General features: G+C 47.7%; 1 protein-coding gene across 1 annotated transcript in view; it reads right to left on the bottom strand.

The window, feature by feature from the left end:
• Window positions 1-14458, bottom strand: part of LOC130222065 (zinc finger protein 850-like) — an 80297-nt gene extending 65839 nt beyond the window's left edge. The window contains exons 1-3 of the mRNA XM_056454689.1: window positions 13777-14458; window positions 7990-8677; window positions 7436-7438 (exon numbers count right to left, since the gene is read on the bottom strand). Of these exons, the coding sequence (XP_056310664.1) occupies window positions 7436-7438; window positions 7990-8677; window positions 13777-14448 (1363 nt within the window). The 5' untranslated portion in view covers window positions 14449-14458. The remainder of the gene's footprint in view (window positions 1-7435; window positions 7439-7989; window positions 8678-13776) is intronic.
• Window positions 14459-22007: the final 7549 nt, after the last annotated feature.

Here is a 22007-nt window from a genome sequence, read left to right on the forward strand (position 1 = left end):
AAAAAAATAGGAGGCCTGGCTCCCCCCGGGGAGGCTAGCCCGCAGCTGCAAAAACCTCCGGAACCAGCTGTAATCTTCCTTGTTGAGAGACAGCTGAGCCGCGCCGAAGGCTCGGTTTGTCTTGTGCGTGGTGATCTGGGAAAAACAGAGAGAAGATGAGTGAGCCCTACCACTGATGGCCCCCACATGCAACGTTCCACTCACGTTAATGACATAGGCGGACTCGTCCGGGCTTCTGGAAGCCTCTTGGACCTCCTGGATGGTCAGGTTCTGGAAGACCCCACAGCGATGGCCCGTGATGCAGGTCAGGTAGCCGGTCAGGTAGCCATAGAAGCGCCACTGCTGCCTGGTGTCTGGGCTGGACTCGAGGCCGTCTGACAGAGGGAAGTTAGGGGTTAGACTTTACCAACAAACCATGTTACACCACCAACGGTTTAAACTTAGCGATAGCCGCTGGTGCCCCAAGGCAAAAAGATAATGTCTGCTCCGGGGCGCCAGCGGCTCTCGGTCAAACCGAGCCACGTCAGCGTACCCACCCCTTAACCCCCATTCGGAGGAACGGAGGGAAGTTAGGGGTTAGACTTTACCAACAAACCATGTTACACCACCAACGGTTTAAACTTAGCGATAGCCGCTGGTGCCCCAAGGCAAAAAGATAATGTCTGCTCCGGGGCGCCAGCGGCTCTCGGTCAAACCGAGCCACGTCAGCGTACCCACCCCTTAACCCCCATTCTTCCAGAACCTGACCATCCAGGAGGTCCAAGAGGCTTCCAGAAGCCCGGACGAGTCCGCCTATGTCATTAACGTGAGTGGAACGTTGCATGTGGGGGCCACCAGTGGTAGGGCTCACTCATCTCTCTGTTTTTCCCAGATCACCACGCACAAGACAAACCGAGCCTTCGGCGCGGCTCAGCTGTCTCTCAACAAGGAAGAATACAGCTGGTTTCGGAGGTTTTTGCAGCGGCGGGGTTTCGGAGAGATAATCCAGGAACTGCGCCACGTGCTTCAGGTAGTGCTACCTCGTGGGCTCGGCCATGCCCGTTTGGCCTAGCAGGGCAGACCAGGCTCGGATGCGCGCCGGTTGGTTGAGGAAGGATAAGGTTTCTGGCTCCGCGTGGCCTTTCGCCATGAAGCCTAGGAAGGCCTTGACCCTCGCCATTTTAGAGGACGTTATTCCGCAGACGGGCGGTGGGCTCGCTCCCCAATTGGAAACCCTCAAATTCTGCCAAAAGCAAGTCTGCAGAACGGGGGCGAAAGTCAAAAGTCAGCCTAGACGACATACACCCACCACCAGCCCAACAGAGAAGTGCCATAACCATACTCAACTCAAGGCGCGGGCGTGGTCCGGGTACGGGTACTTTGTTGGATCGTAGGCTTCCACAGGCCCGGAGGCCGCCCGGAGACCTCGGGCCGCCCCTCGCCCGGGGACCGGCCCTCGCCCGGGGGCGGGGTCGGGGGATGGTGCCGGCGGGGCAGGACACGACCTTGCCCACCTGCTCTTCCTCCCCTCTTCCCCCCTTCTCAACTCTCGATAGCGGCGGGCGAATTCGAGCTGGGTGGACCTCACCTTGTCCACCTGCTTGCGGAGCTCTGAGAGCTGGGCCTGTATGCGCTCGGTTGCGAGCCTGCAGCGGGGTCGGCGCAGGGACGTTCGGCTTCCGGGCCGTCTGGTTCCCGTTCCTCCTCGGAGGACGACGCCAGCCGAGACACCACGGGTACCGTCGGTTGAGTGGACTGCAACCACCGCAACTCTCGAGCCACTTTCCGACGCCTCGCTCGGCCCATAGCCTCCTTCCTGGCCGAGACGGAGAGCTCGGCGTGCTGCTTCAGGTGTCTGTCTAGGCGGGCCGGCATCCTCCGGCAGCCGGGCACCGGGCACGCCGTCTTCCGCATGTCCACGCGGCCAGCGCCAGCAAAAGCTTCTTCTCGTCCGCGTTCGACACCTTGTGCACCGCAGACAGGTGCGGCGAGAAGCGGCTGTAGACGTTGAAGCAGAGCGCACATTCGGCCATGACCATCCAAGACCAAGGCTGGAGGGAGAGAGACCCACATGCCGCGTGGAGCGGTTTAAAAGATGGCGGACGAAGCGTCCACTTCCGCGTCAGCGACGCTGGTCCCCCCTCCCCCTCTTAAAGGGGAAGGACCGATACCTACGAAATCCCTTTGATCCAACTTGTATAGTTTGGAAGCAGTTGTTACGACTTTTGGTGGATTTTTGTCCCAGGAACAACGCACCATTTCAGGCAGCCTTACCGTGCCAGCAGGGACTTTCGCTGCTTTTTGATTATTCCCCTTTTCCCACACAAAGGGATGGGCATGAGCCCCGCCGAACACGCACAGTTTTGGGCAGTTTGGACTGCGCCAGCCCGCGGGGGGGCTTTTTGAATAAGCCTTTTTATAGTTCCCTTTTCTGCCCCCACAAAGGGATGGCATAAGCCCGGCCGAACACGCACCGTTTTGGGCAGCTTGGACTGCACCAGCCGCGGGGGCTTTATACATGGCTTTTTCCCACTTTCAAAGCAGTGTCGTAGAACCCCATCGAACACGCACCTTTTCCGGGGCTCACCGCATCATGAACCGCAACCATCAAAAAGGAGGGGCCAGACCGTAAGCCCGGACACCACTGACCCCGGCTTGTTTCACCTCTCCAGAGACTACTAGCGGCCACCCTCCGCCTCCACCAGCCACCCCCACACACCTCCGGGGGAGAGGGGTAGGGGGGCAGGTGGGGCAGGGGAGACCGCCGAGGGCCGGCAAGGATAAACCCGAAGGGGTGGGCGTGCTTGCGGACGGGCGGGAGACGCAGCACTGGTCATGCGCACACACACAGGGGCTGGAGCCAGCACCAGCCCGTACCCCACACGGCCCCTGGGCTCGACACACCACGCTGGAGACTCTACCGAGTCCACCTACCACCCCCAGCCCTTGTCCAGGGCGAGGGCGGCGCGGACTGAGAATCAGCAGGGGGGGGGACAAAGCACAGCGGGTCAGGCGGGCGGGCGGGCAGTGCGCCGGACGTGCTCTTGGTCAAAACCAGACGGGCCATTTGAGTTTTTTTTCTCCCACAGATAGAGGCGGGAAAGGGGGGGGTTGTGTGCGGAGGGACACCCCCCCACGCCTCCCTCACAGCACGCCCGAGGCAGGGAGGAACCAACCACACCCATAGAGGCCGACCCACCCATGTTGGGGCAGGTGCCGGGCAGGGGCCTAACCCATGGGGCGTCAAAACAAGCTCCTATCGATCAGCGTACTTGGTCCAGGCGCGAAATGGTCAAAACCGAAGTCCAACTTTCTCAAAGCTGCCAAACCGTCAGAACCTAAGTCCACATTTCTTCGCCGTCGCCGAATTCTCGATGGGAGGTCAGAGACAATCAGCGCCGGACAGGCACCTCCAGGCGCGGGACGTCCCGAAAAAGGGGTCTTCCTTCGGGCATGGCTTGGCGGGCTGGGGCCTGGGTCTCACCAAGTACCCCGGTGAGTGTCGCCAAGCCCTCGCCACCGGCCGTTCCGGAGACCAACCATTTTCATGGACTTTGGTTTCAAAAGCTTGCTGGAAAGACCCAACCATCATCCCAAATGCTGACACCCAGGGCCACCGCTCCCACCCCCTGTCCCCCAGGGCCCGCACCCTGTCCGGGGGCAGGGGCCCACGTTAGAGGAGCTGGAGCCCCTGACTCCCAAGGCCACCCCCTTTCCCCCAGGGCCCACACCCTGTCCGGGGGCAAGGGCCCACATTAGAGGGGCTGGAGCCCCTGACTCCCAAGGCCACCACTGACACCCCCTTTCCCCCCAGGGCCCGCACCCTGTCCGGGGGCAGGGGCCCACGTTAGAGGGGCTGGAGCCCCTGACTCCCAAGGCCACCCCCTTTCCCCCAGGGCCCACACCCTGTCCGGGGGCAAGGGCCCACACCCTGTCCGGGGGCAAGGGCCCACGTTAGAGGGGCTGGAGCCCCTGACTCCCAAGGCCACCCCCTTTCCCCCAGGGCCCACACCCTGTCCGGGGGCAGGCGCCCACGTTAGAGGGGCTGGAGCCCCTGACTCCCAAGGCCACCACTGACACCCCCTTTCCCCCAGGGCCCGCACCCTGTCCGGGGGCAGGGGCTCACGTTAGAGGGGCTGGAGCCCCTGACTCCCAAGGCCACCCCCTTTCCCCCAGGGCCCGCACCCTGTCCGGGGGCAGGCGCCCACATTAGAGGGGCTGGAGCCCCTGATTCCCAAGGCCACCCCCTTTCCCCCAGGGCCCACACCCTGTCCGGGGGCAAGGGCCCACACCCTGTCCGGGGGCAAGGGCCCGCACCCTGTCCGGGGGCAGGTGCCCACATTAGAGGTGCTGGAGCCCCTGACTCCCAAGGCCACCACTGACACCCCCTTTCCCCCAGGGCCCGCACCCTTTCCGGGGCAAGCACCAGGCCCAAAGGGTCTTCTAGTTTGACACCTGCTCACCAGCAGACCCCAGGCACCCCACACTTAAGCCACGAACATTGACTTAGCTAGTGGCACTCGCTACGCAGACGTGCCATTGGTGAACCATCTGGATGTGGGGGACCACCCTCTCCACCACCTCGCCCGTACTGTGGTACGAGATAGCTCGGGTGCACCAGCCTGTCCCACTACCGCCACCCGGCGCAATGATCAATTTGTTGAGGCGGCTGGGGTGCACCAGCGGCACGTAGTTCCAGGAGCGTTCAATATAGAAGTTTTGTGTTTGCCTTCCTCCAGTGCCGGACGTTCGCCAAGGCCAAGGCCAAGGCCAAGGCCAAGGCCAACAGCACTGGCCGGGTTCGGGGCACTGTCTTTGGGCAAGACTTAAATGTCTGAACCGCTTGGTTGGGGCGGGACCCCCACCCCCCAAGGCCAACGGCGCTTGCCTGGATCGGGGCACTGTCTTTGGGCAAGCCTTTAATGTCTGAACCGCTTGGTTGGGGCGGGACCCCCACCCCCCAAGGCCAACGGCGCTGGCCTGGATCGGGGCACTGTCTTTGGGCAAGCCTTTAATGTCTGAATCGCTTGGTTGGGGCGGGACCCCCACCCCCCAATGCCAGCGGCGCTGGCCGGGATCGGGGCACTGTCTTTATGCCTGACTTCAATGTCTGAACCGCTTGGTTGGGGCGGGACCCCCATGCCCCCAATGACAATGGCGCTGGCCGGGATCGGGACACTTTTGTGGGCAGCCAGCCTGGCCATTGAACCCCTGGTTCGTTCAAACGCAAAGCCACCAAAACCCACATTTCTTCACCTTCCCCGAATTCCAGATGGCAGGTCAGAGACAATCAGCCCCGGACAGGCACCTCCAGGCGCGGGACATCCCGGAAAAGGGGTCTCCCGTCGGGCAGGGCTTGGTGGGCTGGGGCCTGGGTCTCACCAAGTACTCCGGTGAGCGTCGACACTAGCCACGCTAATTCTCGCTCAATCAACTGTGTCATTGGTGCCCCTGGAACCCCCTCGTCACACCAGAGCTAACAGTGCTCGCCCGGGGTTGGGGCACTGTTCCTGGGTAAGCCTGCAATGTCTCAACCCCTTGGCTGAGTTTCCCCATGCCCACGGGCACCCACCAGCTCGCCCCGGGTCGGGGCACTGTTCCTGGGTAAGCCTGCAATGCCACAACCCCTTGGCTGAGTTTCCCCATGCCCACGGGCGCCCACCAGCTCGCCCGGGGTCGGGGCACTGTTCCTGGGTAAGCCTGCAATGTCTCAACCCCTTGGATGAGTTTCCCCATGCCCACGGGCACCCACCAGCTCGCACGGGGTCGGGGCACTGTTCCTGGGTAAGCCTGCAATGTCTCAACCCCTTGGCTGAGTTTCCCCATGCCCACGGGCGTCCACCAGCTGGCCTGGGGCCGGGGCACTGTTCCTGGGTAAGCCTGCAATGTCTCAACCCCTTGGCTGAGTTTCCCCATGCCCACGGGCGCCCACCAGCTTGCCCCGGGTCGGGGCACTTCCTGGGTAAGCCTGCAATGTCTCAACCCCTTGGCTGAGTTTCCCCATGCCCACAGGCGCCCACCAGCTCGCCCGGGGTCGGGGCACTGTTCCTGGGTAAGTCTGCAATGTCTCAACCCCTTGACTGAGTTTCCCCATGCCCACGGGCGCCCACCAGCTCGCCCGGGGTCGGGGCACTGTTCCTGGGTAAGCCTGCAATGTCTCAACCCCTTGGCTGAGTTTCCCCATGCCCACGGGCGCCCACCAGCTCGCCCGGGGTCGGGGCACTGTTCCTGGGTAAGCCTGCAATGTCTCAACCCCTTGGCTGAGTTTCCCCATGCCCACGGGCGCCCACCAGCTCGCCCGGGGTCGGGGCACTGTTACTGGGTAAGCCTGCAATGTCTCAACCCCTTGGCTGAGTTTCCCCATGCCCACGGGCGCCCACCAGCTGGCCCGGGGTCGGGGCACTGTTCCTGGGTAAGCCTGCAGTGTCTCAACCCCTTGGCTGAGTTTCCCCATGCCCACGGGCACCCACCAGCTCGCCCGGGGTCGGGGCACTGATCCTGGGTAAGCCTGCAATGTCTCAGCCCCTTGGCTGGGTTTCTCCATGCCCACAAGCGCCCTCCAGCTCGCCCGGGGCCGGGACACTGTTCCTGGGTAGGCCTGCAATGTCTCAACCCCTTGGCTGAGTTTCCCCATGCCCACGGGCGCCCACCAGCTCGCCCGGGGTCGGGGCACTGTTCCTGGGTAAGCCTGCAATGTCTCAGCTCCTTGGCTGGGTTTCCCCATGCCCATGGGCGCCCACCAGCTCGTCCGGGGTCGGGGCACTGTTCCTGGGTAAGCTTGCAATGTCTCAGCCCCTTGGCTGGGTTTCTCCATGCCCACGGGCGCCCTCCAGCTCGCCCGGGGCCGGGGCACTGTTCCTGGGTAAGCCTGCAATGTCTCAACCCCTTGGCTGAGTTTCCCCATGCCCACGGGCGCCCGCCAGCTCGCCCGGGGTCGGGACACTGTTCCTGGGCAGCCAGCCTGGCCATTGAACCCCTGGTTCGTTCAAACGCAAAGCCGCCAAAACCTAAGTCCACATTTCTTCGCCTTCCCCGAATTCCAGATGGCAGGTCAGAGACAATCAGCCCCGGACAGGCACCTCCAGGTGCGGGACATCCCGGAAAAGGGGTCTCCCGTCGGGCAGGGCTTGGCGGGCTGGGGCCTGGGTCTCACCAAGTACCCCGTCGAGCGCCGACACTACCAGCCACGCTAATTCTCACTCACCCAACTGTGCCACTGGATCCCCAAATGGACTTGATTGTCTTTTCAAAAGCTGGCTGGAAAGACCGACCATCATCCAAATGAGGCTTTGTTGTTCCAATCAATTATTTTACTTCCTTCCGGGATTCCAAAAATCTGAATATTATTTCTCCGGGAGCGTGTTTCTAGATCTAACAGTTTCTCTTGTAAATTTTCTTGAATTTGGATGGTTTGATCGAGCATTTCTTTCATCTCGTTCTCCTCCAATTCTCCAACTCGCTTCTCCACTTCGTTGACCTGCCGTTGCATTTAGGTCCGTGATAAGGCCATCCAGTTTTTGATTGACTTCTTGTTTAAAGTTACTTAGTTCCATTTTCACATCTTTTGCGAGAGAATCTTGGAAGGCGGTTAAATCGGATTTAATATCCATCTGGAAAGCTTTGATGTCCGTATGTATTGCTGCAATGCTAGCTGACAGGTTATCAGCTATCCCGTCCATCTCTAATTTTTCATCAGTTGATTTCTCATTTTTCTCAGGTTTCAATGGTTGTTTTTGTCCCCCTCCAAGTTATTTAAATATGGTTTAGGTTATCATATATGATGTAAAAAGGAGGATGGTGTATAGGAGCGCTGTTTCTATGCTGCTACATGTGTCGACGCCATACCGGAAACCATCCTATTTGTTTCTTAAGCTGCCCCAAATGAGTGAAACTCTGTAAACACTGATCATGTCTAGGGTTACTCTCCAGTGTGAATCCTCTTGTGCCGTTTCAATTCTGCAGCTGTAATAAAAGTCTTCTCACACTCCAAGCACATATACTCTCTCATACCAGTGTGGATCTTTGTATGTTTATTAAGGTATGATGATTGGCTGAAACTCTTCCCACACTGAGTGCATGTGAATGGTTTTTCTCTGATGTGGATCTTTATGTGTCTATAAAGCGTTGATGATAAGCTGAAACTCTTCCCACACTGGTTGCATGTAAAAGGTTTCTCTCCAGTATGGATCAACATGTGTTTATTAAGGGATGATAATTGGCTGAAACTCTTCCCACACTGGTTGCATGTGAATGGTTTCTCTCCAGTGTGGATCATCATGTGTTGATTAAGGTGTGATGAGTGGATGAAACTCTTCACACACTGGTTGCATGTGAAGGGTTTCTCTCCAGTGTGGATCCTCATGTGTTTATTAAGGGATGATAATTGGCTGAAACTCTTCCGACACTGGTTGCATGTGAATGGTTTCTCTCCAATGTGGATCATCATGTGGTGATAAAGGTGTGATGAGTGGATGAAACTCTTCCCACACTGAGTGCATGTGAAGGGTTTCTCTCCAGTGTGGATCATCATGTGTTGATTAAGGTGTGATGATTTGCTGAAACTCTTCCCACACTGAGGGCATGTGAATGGTTTCTCTCCGGTGTGGATCATCTTGTGTTGATTAAGGTGTGATGATTTGCTGAAACTCTTCCCACACTGAGTGCATGTGAATGGTTTCTCTCCAGTGTGGATCCTCATGTGTTTAAGGTATGATGATTGGCTGAAACTCTTCCCACACTGAGTGCATGTGAATGGTTTCTCTCCTGTGTGGATCATCGTGTGAATCTTAAGTTTGCTTTTGCTTGCCAAACTCTTTCCACACTGAGTGCAGGTAAAACAACTCTCGTCTCTCACTTTTAAAATATCATCAGTCTCTAAATGAGTTTTGTCCTCAATTTTGACATGCTGTTCCTCCTCTTTACTCTCCTCATAGTCTTTAATTAGGTCTGAAATAAATAAAAAGTTCAGTTTTTAGTAAATCATTAAAACTCTCATCAAAAGCTGAAGTGAAAAGGCACTAAAAACATTGGCTACACAAACCTTAATTTTGATGCACATTAAATGTAAAAACATAGCAGATCATATTTAGATTGATCTTGTCATATCAACATCCTAGGGTCTATTACACACATACACATTTAAGCAGATTCTTATATGAATGATCCCAGATCATTTTTGGTCATATTGATGAGACATACATTTGAAAGCTGTAAATGGCCAGTTTTTTTATTTGTATATATGCGTAATCACAACAAAACTTGTAAAGCAGATAAGAAATGCTTTCTCCTTCTATGCCTGACTGGTAAACCTGTCAGGAATAAACAGCTGAATCTCTGCGAATATTTGCCTCACAGACATATCTGCATAAAGCCTTAAATCTGCACTGTAATGAATGCAGTGCAGAATTCTAATACTTTACGGTCTCAGATCAAACAAATGTAAATATTAGTCAAAGATAACACAAACACATTGTGCAGTTTCTAAATGAAGGTTTTTATTCTTAAAAGACAAAATACTGAACTGCATAGCCTTGTGTGAAAATGTTTTTCCCCCATTAAAACAACTTTAATTTATCACACCGACTTCAAGTTCTCTAGCCACACCCAGACCTGATTACTACCACATGTTTGCAATCAAGAAATCACCTAAATAGGACCTATCTGACATTGTGAAGTTGACCAAAAGAGCCTCAAAAGCTAGACATCATGCCAAAATCTAAAGACATTTAAACACACCAGAGAAAGAAAATACTTGTGTTATGAGTAAAAAAAAAAAGAAAAAAAGAGTGAACTCACATGCAGAAAAACAACAAGACTTTGAGGAGTGAGTCCCGGAAAAAGTCATAGTCAAAGTAAACACCCAGTCGGGTGAGCGCTAAGTAAGTGCCGTGGGAAAAAAACAACAACCAGACACTCGCTCACTAGCAGTCCTGGACACAAATACAGGGTGAGTAACAAAATAATATGCACACAAACGATGGATAACATACTGACAAACGAAGAGAAATGAAGTGGTATAAACAGGTAAAAGGGAAATAAGAGCTCCTGTGACTGCAAATAAAAGCAGATGACAAGAGATAATCTGTAACCCAGAACAGGAGGAGTGAGCAAAAGCGTGAGGTATGGTGGCAGTACCCCCTCTCTCAAGAACGGCCCCTGGCATTCCCTTAAAATGCACTATGGACCTGATGAAACTGATCAATGAGAGAGGTCCGGAATATTCAGAGCTGGAATCCAACATCTCTTCTCTGGACCTCCTTTCAGTCTACCCAATACTGATAATCTCTCTTCCTTACATCCAGGAGCCAGTGCACTCACTGCGTATGTGAGTGCATCCTCAACCAGTCTGGGGGGGCTGAGGAGCAGAGGTTAAGGGCTGCAGGGGGGAGAGAAGAATGGGTTTGATCCTAGACACCTGGAAAATATATGGATGAATATTTTGAAACTAAGAGCTTAATTTGAGTTAAACTAACACTGGACTGAGCACCTTGATAATGGGAAATGGACCAATGAATTTAGGTCCAAATTTATGTGAGGGAAGTCTGAGAGGAATGTCTTTAGAAGACAACCAGACTTTCTGACCACACATGTATAGAGGGGGCAGACGCTTGTCTCCATGTCTGGAGGCATCTCTGAATAAACGAATGCATGAGGGAACAATGGTATCTGGTTCTTGTGAAGAGAATACGCTTATTTCACACGGCCACCATTGTAAAGAACGAAAGCTAGGCTGCAGTGGGAAAAACATGGAAGTATAGGATCAGCTCTGTAAATATTGCAACAACATGCTGTGGGCTACAAACCTCCAGCTATTGCCGCGATTTCAAAATGCAGATTGTGTAAACATCACTTTAATATCATTCAGTTCAGTTAAATTTAAACAATTAAAAGCATATTAGGCATCAAACAAAATTACAATCTCTTTAAAAGTAATACGCTTAAGTGTCCTCCTAGAATTCATTTCATGGCACCAGGTAAACACTGTGGGGACAATTCCTTGCTTCAGCCTATGTAACCAGTTGAGCGATAAAACAATGCAGTCCTCTGTAGCACACCCTTGTGTTGTCTGTAATAGTGTTATCCCGGTACAGAAGTTTTAAAAACGTCCTTTTCCCACAAATATTCAAGTGCCGCTTGAGCGTGTTCTTAAACAGCACTGATTTGCCATTGTGTTCACTGGTGCCCACCAGAAAGGACTGCAATTAAGATACAGCCAGGTACACAATGTTCCTGTGTGACTCCAGGCAATACTTACCTCAATACCAGGTTTTTTTCCCAATGTAGCCTCGATTTTACTTTTAAAATGGCGGCCTTGTGAAATCAGTCTACAGAGGGGGCTGGTAGCCTAAGTAGCACTGAAAGGGAGGCAAGCCCATAGACAAGATGGGAAGGGAGTTATATGCATATTTAACCATGGTTAATCTGGAACTCCAAGATGACAGTTCCCTGCATGCGACGCAATGCAGGACCCTCTCCAGCCGCAGATTAGTTTGCTAGGACTGGCCAGTGGTCTGTGGGTGGTGCTCATGAGAAAGGCTACCAGTCGCCTCCAGCTGTCGGCAGAATTCCGCCCAAAATCTGGACACAAATTGGAGACCCCTGTCTAAAATCATGTCAACTAGGAGGCTATGAATACGGAACACGTGGTCCAAGACAATGGCTGCTGTCTCCCTCGATGAAGGTAATTTGGGGAAGGGAATAAAAGTGAGCTGCCTTTAAGAATCTGCCCTCCACAGTGAGGACTACTGTGTTGCCACTGGATAGGGTTAGCCCAGTGACAAGCCAACACAAACTGACCAGTGTTCCAAACCATTGAGAGCCACCAGAACCATTATCTGCATTTCCACTATCTCGCCTAAAGCAAGCGAGCCAGGTCCAGTTGCATTTCCACTGTCGCTTCCAGGGCCTGATCAGGCCAAAGCTGGGATTCCACGGGGCGAAATATAGGCTATAGCCTATTTTATTACTTGCTCTTATGTCCTGAAACACCAAACACTTTCCTTTCCTTGTTTTTAAATAAATTGCTCTTACAGGTCATATTTTCAGATTTTCGCTGTTTGTCAACTAATTTAGCTTCATAGGACATGGACCTTCAGCATGCAGAGGGACAATTTGCTGATGAGGGTGACTAGGCAGGGAAAGAAACAGCACCTGTAAGTCAGAAACCATGGTGCTTGACAGGAAAAAGGTGGCCATATCCAGTTTGGAGGAGAGTCCTTACCCCAAATGGAGTTCAAGTATCTGCGGTTTTTTTCATGAGGAATGGAATGTGACATTTAAAGACGGATCAGTGCAGTGGCAGCAGTAATGCAGTTGATGTGATTGTCTGTTGTGGTGAAGGAGCTAAGAAGAAAGGCAATGTTCTCAATTTACCGCTCAATCTAGGTTCCTACTCACACCTATGGTCATGACTGAAAGGACAAGGTCTCGGATACATCCGGACACATTTTACAAAGTGTTATGGCCCGCTTGTTTGAGTCGCAACATGAAATAGAGATGAGCCAACAAAATAGCCTGAATGCAAATTATTTATTATAAAATGTAACTCAATAGAACAATCAATCAAAGCAACCAACAAATGTCTAAAACCATAAGGTTAAAGAGCAAATGAGATGGCAGGTCTTGACATGAGAACTCCCGAGTAGCCACAGCATTCTGCAACAACTTTTATATACCCATTGATGAGTAATGCAGGCATCCAATCAGGATTTCAGGATAAAATATTCATCAGGTTTGTATTCTACTCAAACAAGTAAATGTAGTAAACTAGAAAGAATCTCTTAGAAAGTCATTTGTTTCTCATTCAGGGAGTCAGACAGAGAACATCATCCAAAACAACACTAGCTACATGATGCATCCGCACCTGTAAAATAACTTGCAAAGAGATTTTAAGCCACAGAGGTGCTGTTTGCCAGATGTTTATGAAACCGTTCTTCACTCAGCCGCCATCATTGTGTTTACAGTAAATGCGAGGAGCGCAACACATTTACAACCCCACCTACTGCAGTGTAGGAGTGTTGGAAAACAGTATACCATCACTCAGCTTTTCAAACATTATTCAGACATGAAACATCCTGTGCACATGAGAAAATGTTTTGCTGCATTCATGTCATGTGTGCAACTTTTTGTCCATGTGTTTCTTAAGTTGCACCGAATGAGCGAAACTCTGTAGACACTGATCAGATCTGTACGGTTTCTCTCCAGTGTGAATCCTCTTCTGTGTTTTCAGATGCGTTAACCGTTTAAACCTCTTGTCACAGTGTGAACACTTGTATGGTCTCTCCAGTGTGAATAGTCTGGTGCAGTTTCAGTTTTGGAGCTGTAATAAAAGTCTTCTCACACTCCAGCACATATACTCTTTCGCACCAGTGTGGGTCTTCATGTGTTTATTAAGGTCTGATGAGTTGCCAAAACTCATCCCACACCGAAGCTGCGGTCACACTAGAGTTTGAGCATGCAAAATTCTGTTGTTTGACGCTGCGAAAAGCGGCTGGATTAAACAAGATATTAAGACATTTAAAAAAAGTGAGCAATTGGTCCATATTTTAAATTTCTGTCCAGAGAGGTCATGTTTTGATCTTCCATTGGTCTCACACAGTCAAGTGATGCAATTTCCAAGGTAAGAGTTCACCAAGCTTGAACTTTGCAAGGCAGTGAACTGCGAAACTTGATGCACGAACTTGCGTTTCCGGTCTGACGCATTCGCGTGCGTATGAATGGAAGTATATGGAGAGAAAAGTCCAGTGTGACCACGGCTTAAGTGCAAGTGAATGGTTTCTCTCCAGTGTGGATCCTCATGTGTTTATTTAGGGATGATGATTTTCTGAAACTCTTCCCACACTGAGTGCATGTGAATGGTTTCTCTCCAGTGTGGATCATCATGTATTGATTAAGGTGTGATGATTGGCTGAAACTCTTCCCACACTGAGTGCATGTGAATGGTTTTTCTCCAGTGTGGATCCTCATGTGTTTATTAAGGTGTGATAAGCAGTTAAAACTCTTCCCACACCGAGTGCATGTGAATGGTTTCTCTCCAGTGTGGATCCTCATGTGTTGATGAAGGTGTGATGAGCTGTTAAAACTCTTCCCACACAGAGTGCATGCGAATGGTTTCTCTCCAGTGTGGACCCTCATGTGTTGATTAAGGTGTGATGAGCAGTTAAAACTCTTCCCACACTGAGTGCATGTGAATGGTTTCTCTCCAGTGTGGCTCATCGTGTGTAGATTAAGGGATGATAATTGGCTGAAACTCTTCCCACACTGAGTGCATGTGAATGGTTTCTCTCCAGTGTGGATCCTCATGTGTTGATTAAGGTGTGATGAGCAGTTAAAACTCTTCCCACACTGAGTGCAAGTAAATGGTTTCTCTCCAGTGTGGATCCTCATGTGTTGATTAAGGGATGATGATTGGCTGAAACTCTTCCCACACTGAGTGCATGTGAATGGTTTCTCTCCAGTGTGGTTCATCATGTGAATCTTAAGTTTGCTTTTGCTTGCCAAACTCTTTCCACACTGACTGCAGGTGCAGGTGAAACGATTCTTGTCTCTCCTTTTAAAAACACCATCAGTCTGTAAATGAGTTTTTTCCTCAATTTTGACATGATGTTCCTCCTCTTTACTCCCTTCAATTAGGTCTGAAATAAATAAATAAAACAGTTTTAAGTATTTAAGTCTTAAATACTCTCATCAAAAGCTGAAAAGTGAAAAGACACTGGAAACGTTGGCTACACAGTGTAGTTTTGATGCATATTAAATGTAAAATAAATCAGATAATATTTTGTTCGGTCCATTAACGTGTACACATTTAAGCAGATTCAATTCAATTCATTTTTATTTATCTAGTGCTTTTAGAAATGTAAATTGTAACATACAAGTTATAGTAAATTGAAACTGTCAGTCCAGTTTTCAGCGTGTTACGCCCTCGAGGCGAAACAAGGACAAAGGAGGGGGAAGCAAAAGTCACGTTTCAAAAGTTTATTTTAAGCCCACTGTGACCAAACACTAGGTAAAACGTATCGCCAACTCGCACGCCGCTGGTCTCAGTCCCAAAAAGTCTGAAAAAAGTCTGTCCCAAACAGTAGCAAGAAGCTGATAAAAGAGCGCACACTTAGACTCAGCAGTTCCCCATCCACCTGATTATGCCCCACAATGTTGCAGCGCATCTGTAGAGGAAGTAGGGGTGGGCGGTACACCGGTGTCATAGTCATCACTGGTGTGACATTGCGCCACGACATGGATTTTCTAATACTGTCAATACCGTAATAAATCAATTATGTGCCTTGAACAGCTGCATTTACATCAATAATAGCTAATTCTAAATAATAAGGCATTAAATTTTCTTCAAACGTTCAGTTGTTGTCTGAATACCTGTCCTTATACTACAGGGCTCGAAATTGCAACCATTTTGGTCGCATGTGCGCCTGAAATTTAATCTATGCGCCCTCATAATATATTTGGGAGCACTTGATTTTCTCTATAAACTTGCTGAATCGCTCTACGCTGCCGCTGTATTGGTTCATATTAGCTGTCAATCACTCAACGCTTCCCGCTGTCAGATGACAGGGAGCTTTTGTTACCGCAGGAAATGCAAACGACTGAAGAATGAAAAGTACACAGGTTTGCAAACCTCACTTAAAGTTATAAAAATAATAATAATAATATTAATGGCGCAGATGACAGCGATCATGACATGAGGTAAATGTTGATCTGCCAGCTGAGATCAATCGAGTGTTTTCGGAGAACGTGCCCGAATCTTGTTGCTTTGCTTTCACTGCGTGTTCAGCACAAATGTCCGCTAAATGTAAAATCTAATACTTTACACATAATTGCCAAAGAAACTATTCTTTACTAAGTTTACACTGAAACTACGGCTCATAACAAAGAGCAGTATTGCGCCGGTGGTCATCGCGAGAATCCTGCTCTGTCTGCTCATAAATTGGTGCCGCTTTATTCCAGAGAAAAATGAAGATCAGCTCATAACGGGATGGAGCATTTAAAATGACACAAACTGAAACCAAAACTTAAAGAGTGATAGAAGTAAGACTTTTTTTGTCTGTTCTTCCTTGAAATGTATATTATTTTGCTATTTAAAGTAATACCATGATATTATACCGTCACCGTTCAAAAGATAAAAAATATCGTGATATTAATTTTAGGTCATATCGCCCACCCCTAAGAGGGAGCAAAACAGACACGGCAGACAAATGACACAGCAGGCGTCACACCCTTCCCCATAAACAGGAAACGACGTTTCCATTATACAATAAACAATTAAATACATACATTTTTAAAAAAGTGAATACAAACCCATATTTACAAGGGGGTCCTAGACAGGGCGACGGCCACTATGTTCTCAGAGCCTTCTAAGTGCCGAATATCCAAATGGAAAGGTTGAAGAAAAAAGCACCAACGCATAAGCCGATGGTTAGGATTTTTAAGCAAGTGAAAAAAGGTAAGAGGATTATGATCACTACAAATTGTTAAATGTAATCCATCTCCTCCCACATACACCTCAGTGTTAGAGTCCAGATTAATGAGAGTGCTTTTTCCAATAATACAATAATTCCATTGATAACTATTTTTGTGAGAAAAAACAAACAGGACACTCGATGCCCACATCATCCTCTTGAACTAACACTGCACCCGCTCCCTCTTTACTGGCATCCACCATAATCTTAAATGGTTCTCCTAGCCGAGGAGCCACCAAGACTGGTGCTGACGCAAGCAATGCTTTCACTGCATCAAACGCAGATTGACAAGACTCGGACCAAACAAATAAAGCTTTGGACTTAAGCAGATCAGTTTAAGGGTCAACCACTGTGGAAAAATTTCTACAAAAACAGTGGTAAAACCCTACAAGTCCCAGAAAGCACATCAATTCTTTTTTAGTGACGGGCACCGGATATTCATCTAATTTTGGCCTGCAAGAGGCGATCAAGAAGGCTGCGCAAACGACAAAGATGCTCTGGCCAGCTGTCACTCACCACAATCGTATAATCCAAATAAACGGTAACCCCTTCAAGTCCCGCAACTATTTTATTCATTAATCTTTGAAATGTTGCGGGCGCGTTCCTTAGGCCGAAGCTCATCACACGGTAAGAGAATAGCCCATCAGGTGTTATAAACTATGATAATTCCTGCGCACGCTCAGTTAATAAGACCTGCCAATAGGCCTTAAGTAAATCCAATTTAGTCACCGATCTGATCAATACAATCCTCCATCCTCAGTAGAGAAAAGGAGTCTGGTTTTGTAACTGAATTTAATTTTCTATAGTCCGTACAAAAACGGAAACTATCGTCGGACTTCCTAATTAAAAGACACGGAGATAACCAGCAAGAGGAAGAGGGTTCAGCCAGTTGATTGTCAAGCAAATACTGGAATTCTGTTCTCAATACATCATGTTTATTCAACGGAACACGATAAAAGCGCTGGTAAATAGGCATGGCTTCTTCTCACAACTAAAGCATGAGTCAAAACACTTGTCTGTGTCGGTACATCCGAGAATAACTGTGGAAACTGTGGAAATATAAATTTATATTATATATAAATATACATAAAACTGGTGCGACAGACCTTTAAATGTCTTGGTTTCCTGAGCCCTGACTGTCTCCAAAGTAATGCAAATTGTCATTTTCACAGCATGGCTGGTCTCCAGAACATCATTTTCCACAGTTTTCTGCCCTTGTCCTTCTGCCTTTACCCTGCCGACAACAACACTTCATTTGCATGCTTTGTTTTAGAATGTATAAAAACCTAGTGCTTGCTGTACAGTTGACAGTTTTCTTTTGATGACGCCAAAGCAACGCTGAGTTCTTCTTATTAAAGGATTCTGCTTTGAAGAAAACCGAAAATTCTCCTTGGTTTTTTGGCTCTTCTTAGAATTTCACAACAGTTTGGTGCCGTGAGCCAGACTAGAGAAATTCACAACAAAACTCCGATAACAATTGAATTAATTCTTGTTGTTGAGTAGCATCTAGATGTTTAAACTCAAATAACACCTTTTTAAATTCTCAGAATTCTTCAACCTACCCTGCAACACGCAATCATCAGGTGTTTTAAATTCATCCGCCTGCATGTCAGTCACATGATGCGCATAGTGCTCAGGAAAACTATCAAGCAACGCTACAGGATTTATCTGCATTGGTGTGACACGTCTCAATTAAAATATGGCTTTAAATTATTAGCGTGACAAGCTTGTGATTTCTTTTTTCGGTCTGGTGTTAAAATAGTGTAGTTATCATTATTGCCAATGTGCGTCACCTTATATGGCCCAGCGTACTTGGCTTGAAAGGGCGATCTCAACACCGGGAGGAGCGCAACAATCTGGTTACCCACGGTAAACTGTCTGTGTTCAGTGCGACGGTCAAACAGGTGCTTTAGCTAGTTCCCATGCCAACGAAAACCGTCGACGAAAACACAAAACGTGATCAGACAACTTCTCAGGCGGATCTAAATCAGTCCACTGATCGTGCAAAACAGCCAGCGCCCCAAACTTTATGTGCAAAAACAAGTTTATTTGGGCTATGGCCAATACTTTGTTGAGTTACTTCCCTGGCTGACAGCATCAGCCACAGGAGGCCCTCCTCCCAATCTCTGTCCCATCTCAACAGAATAAGCTCGGAGCAAGGATTTTAAGGTGGAATGGAAGCACTCTAGCGCACCTTGGCTTTGCGCATGATATGCAGTGGACAAATTGTATTTAATCCCCAGATGACAAAGAACTTCGGCAAACAAGTTTGAAGTAAAATTACTTCCCTGATCAGACTGAATAGTTTTAGGTAAGCCAAAAATTTTAATAATCTGAGTGAGAGCTTTTACAACAGACTTGGGTGTTAATAAAACGCAAAGGAAACGCAGCCAGATAGCGAGTGACCTGGCACATTACTGTAAGTAGGTATTCACTCCCTGCTTTCGAGAGAGGGAGTGGCCTAACACAGTCAATGATAAGATACTCGAAGGTTGGCATACCGCAAAAATGGGCTGCAGAGGTGCCAGTTTTAACGACTGATTAGGCTTAACAGTCAGCTGGCATGCATGACAGGTTTTAACATAACTGGTGACATCTTTTTTGTTATGAAACTAGTAAAAATAACAAAGAATTCTATCGTACGTCTTTTTTATGCCAGCATGACCGGCAAGACCATCATGGGCAGTTTTTAAAACTACCGGCTGCCATTTAACGGGCACCACAACCTGGACAAAAGGATCACCCACACAAAAACCAGCATGGGGAGACCATTTTCTCAATAAAACCCCATCTCTGATGAAATAATCCTGTGCCTGGTTTCGAATTTCAATATCATCAACTACCTGCTCATACTGAGCTTTTAAAGTTACATCGTTTTGCATCAAACACATCAGGATATTGCAGAGCACTCTCGTCCAGACAGTCACAATAGGGAGGCGGATTAAAAACTACAAAGGGTGGCGTTTCACCAACCCAAACGCATCCGCCCAACAGATTATTGCCAAGAATAAGTGACACGCCTTCAACGGGCAGAACAGGTCGCACGTCAAGCTCAACACCTCCCTGCACCCGATCATAATTCAGAGTCACTTTATGTAAGGATACAGATAATACATTCAATCCAATACCATGAATTATCAACAACTTACCAGTGTCAGACTCCAGTGAAAACACCACAGTACTTCCCCCTCCAAACAAAATACAAAAAAAAAAAAAAAAAAAAACACTTACCAAGCGAAAATCTAGCCAAAATAAACAAGACGATCGACGCAAAAATACACAAGGACGAGCCGCCAATTGGGGGAAGCCAAAAGTCACGTTTCAAAAGTTTTATTAAGCCCACTGTGACCAAACATAAGGCAAAACGCCTTGCCAACTCGCACGTCGCTGGTCTCCGTCCAACCCTTAGCATCAGGAAAAAGTCTGTCCCAAACAGTAGCAGGACGCTGATAAAAGAGCACACACTTTGTTACCCATCCACCGGATTATGCCCTGCAATGTTGCAGCGCATCTGAAGGAGCAAAACAGACACACAGACAGACACGGCAGACAAATGACAGCACAGCAGGCGTCGCAAGAGTTTCTTACATAATTGATAATAAAAGTCATTTTGGTAAGACACAGATTTTAAAGCTGTAAATGACCTATTTTTATTTGTATATATTTATAATTACAACAAAATGTTTTTCTAAAATTTGTAAAGACAGGGAACAGTTGTTTACTCTGTGCCTGACTGGTAAACGCATAAGAAAAAATTTCTGGGGTAACAGCTGAACAAACATCTGAATATTTGCCTCACAGACATGAGACATGCCTGTACAGCATCTGAATAAAGGCTGGAATGTGCACCTTTACCCTTGTGTGCTGTTGGGTCATTTTCATCCATTCTGGAGTGATTTTGAGGCTTAATTTGACCAAAACGTTCTCTGTTTCAGCAAACGGACTGATATTTAGGGACATCTTATTTTTACATATTCTGGGAAAATACTTTGAAATAAAAATAAATACATAAACTCAATACACTCTGGGCAAATTTATTCCCTTTTCGTTATATTCATGGCTGTTTTTTCTCCATTGGACTATTATAAGAACATTTTTTTTGGATTGCAAAAGCCATGATGGCATATAATCATGCATTTATGATTGTTGGTGTTTTCTGTGACACCAGTCAACATTGTTTAACTGGTCTCCACCCATTTTTCCTTTCACTTTCATTTGCGTTATAACTGCTAAGGGTTTTGGGTTTCATTGTGATTATTGTTAAATTGTTTGTTTTGTTGTTGATACTGCTGTTTGTGTGTGAAAAGTACAGTGTTTTTTATTATTATTGACTAATTCAAAATTTATGTAGACAAATAGAGCAATTGTCTGAGTTTTTTTCTGGTTCTTATTGTTTGTTTGTTTATTTTTTAAAATATTTGTAACTGGTGGTGAGAGCTAGCCGTAGCATATTTTCTTTAAAAAGGTATTTTTACAGATATTCTGTCTGGTTCCCAAGATTAATAATTTAAAAACAATTGACAAACATATTTTTGTAATGTTTGTTTATTTCAATTGGGGGTGGGGGGGGGGTTATCACCGTTCCCACACCATCATTACATTTCCCTGCTGGGAGGAGATTTGTGATTTTTACTACTGATCATCGGTTACAGCGCAAAAAAATTTCTGCCTTTTATATGAAGTAAAGCGTGTGTGTGTGCGTGTGTGTGAGTGAGAGAGAGAGAGAGAGACGCTGGATTTATACCTCCACTGACTGTGTGCGCACCTCGCGAAACGGACAAGGCTATTATACTCGGCACGTCCACCGTTGTGATATTCTTTAAAACGACAGGGGGCGGTCAAAAGAAACACACTGTAAAGTCAGACGGATAAACAGAAGTTGAAAGTTTTTGGAACTACATCATACATTCAATGTTTTTAAAGTAATTATTTTTATTGTTTTTATAAATTATTTTATTGATCATGAGGATTTTTATTACCATTCAAGATTTTTTTTAATCAAACTTTGATGCATCACTTGCTTTTGTTCATATCTCGGACAGTTCTACCTTTTATAATTTATTAAAATATTATTGACAGCAGAACATGGGTTGCTCTACAAATATATATTTTTATTATGGCAAGAATAAAAGAAAAGAAAAAAAAAAAAAGACTTACTAAAAAAATACAGATGTTTTTTTAGATTTTGCCTGCTCCACAATTCACACATTACCGTCTGGCTAGTTTCTCTCCTCTGCTTATGCTAAAAAGGCAATAATGGTCCAACATTCCTGACTGTTCTCACCAATAAAGCCTAGACAAACAGGGCATCAGTATATTGTAAACTGATAGGTTCAAATATTCCTTTCCAGTTATCTGTGTGTTTTATTTTCGTGGAGTTTCAGTGCACTTTACTGACGCATTTCTAAAAACAGTTCGCAGTGAGAAAGTCTACACTGTTTATTATCCTTATATTGCAAAAACACACGTTTGTTGTCATTGTGAGTGTACACAGTAAAAACTAGACACTTAACAGATTCGATTGATGTATTGATCTTATCTGTACGATCAAAACAGAAAGCG

The sequence above is a fragment of the Danio aesculapii genome, chromosome 4 (assembly GCF_903798145.1).
Source record: "Danio aesculapii chromosome 4, fDanAes4.1, whole genome shotgun sequence".
Lineage (NCBI taxonomy): Eukaryota > Metazoa > Chordata > Actinopteri > Cypriniformes > Danionidae > Danio > Danio aesculapii.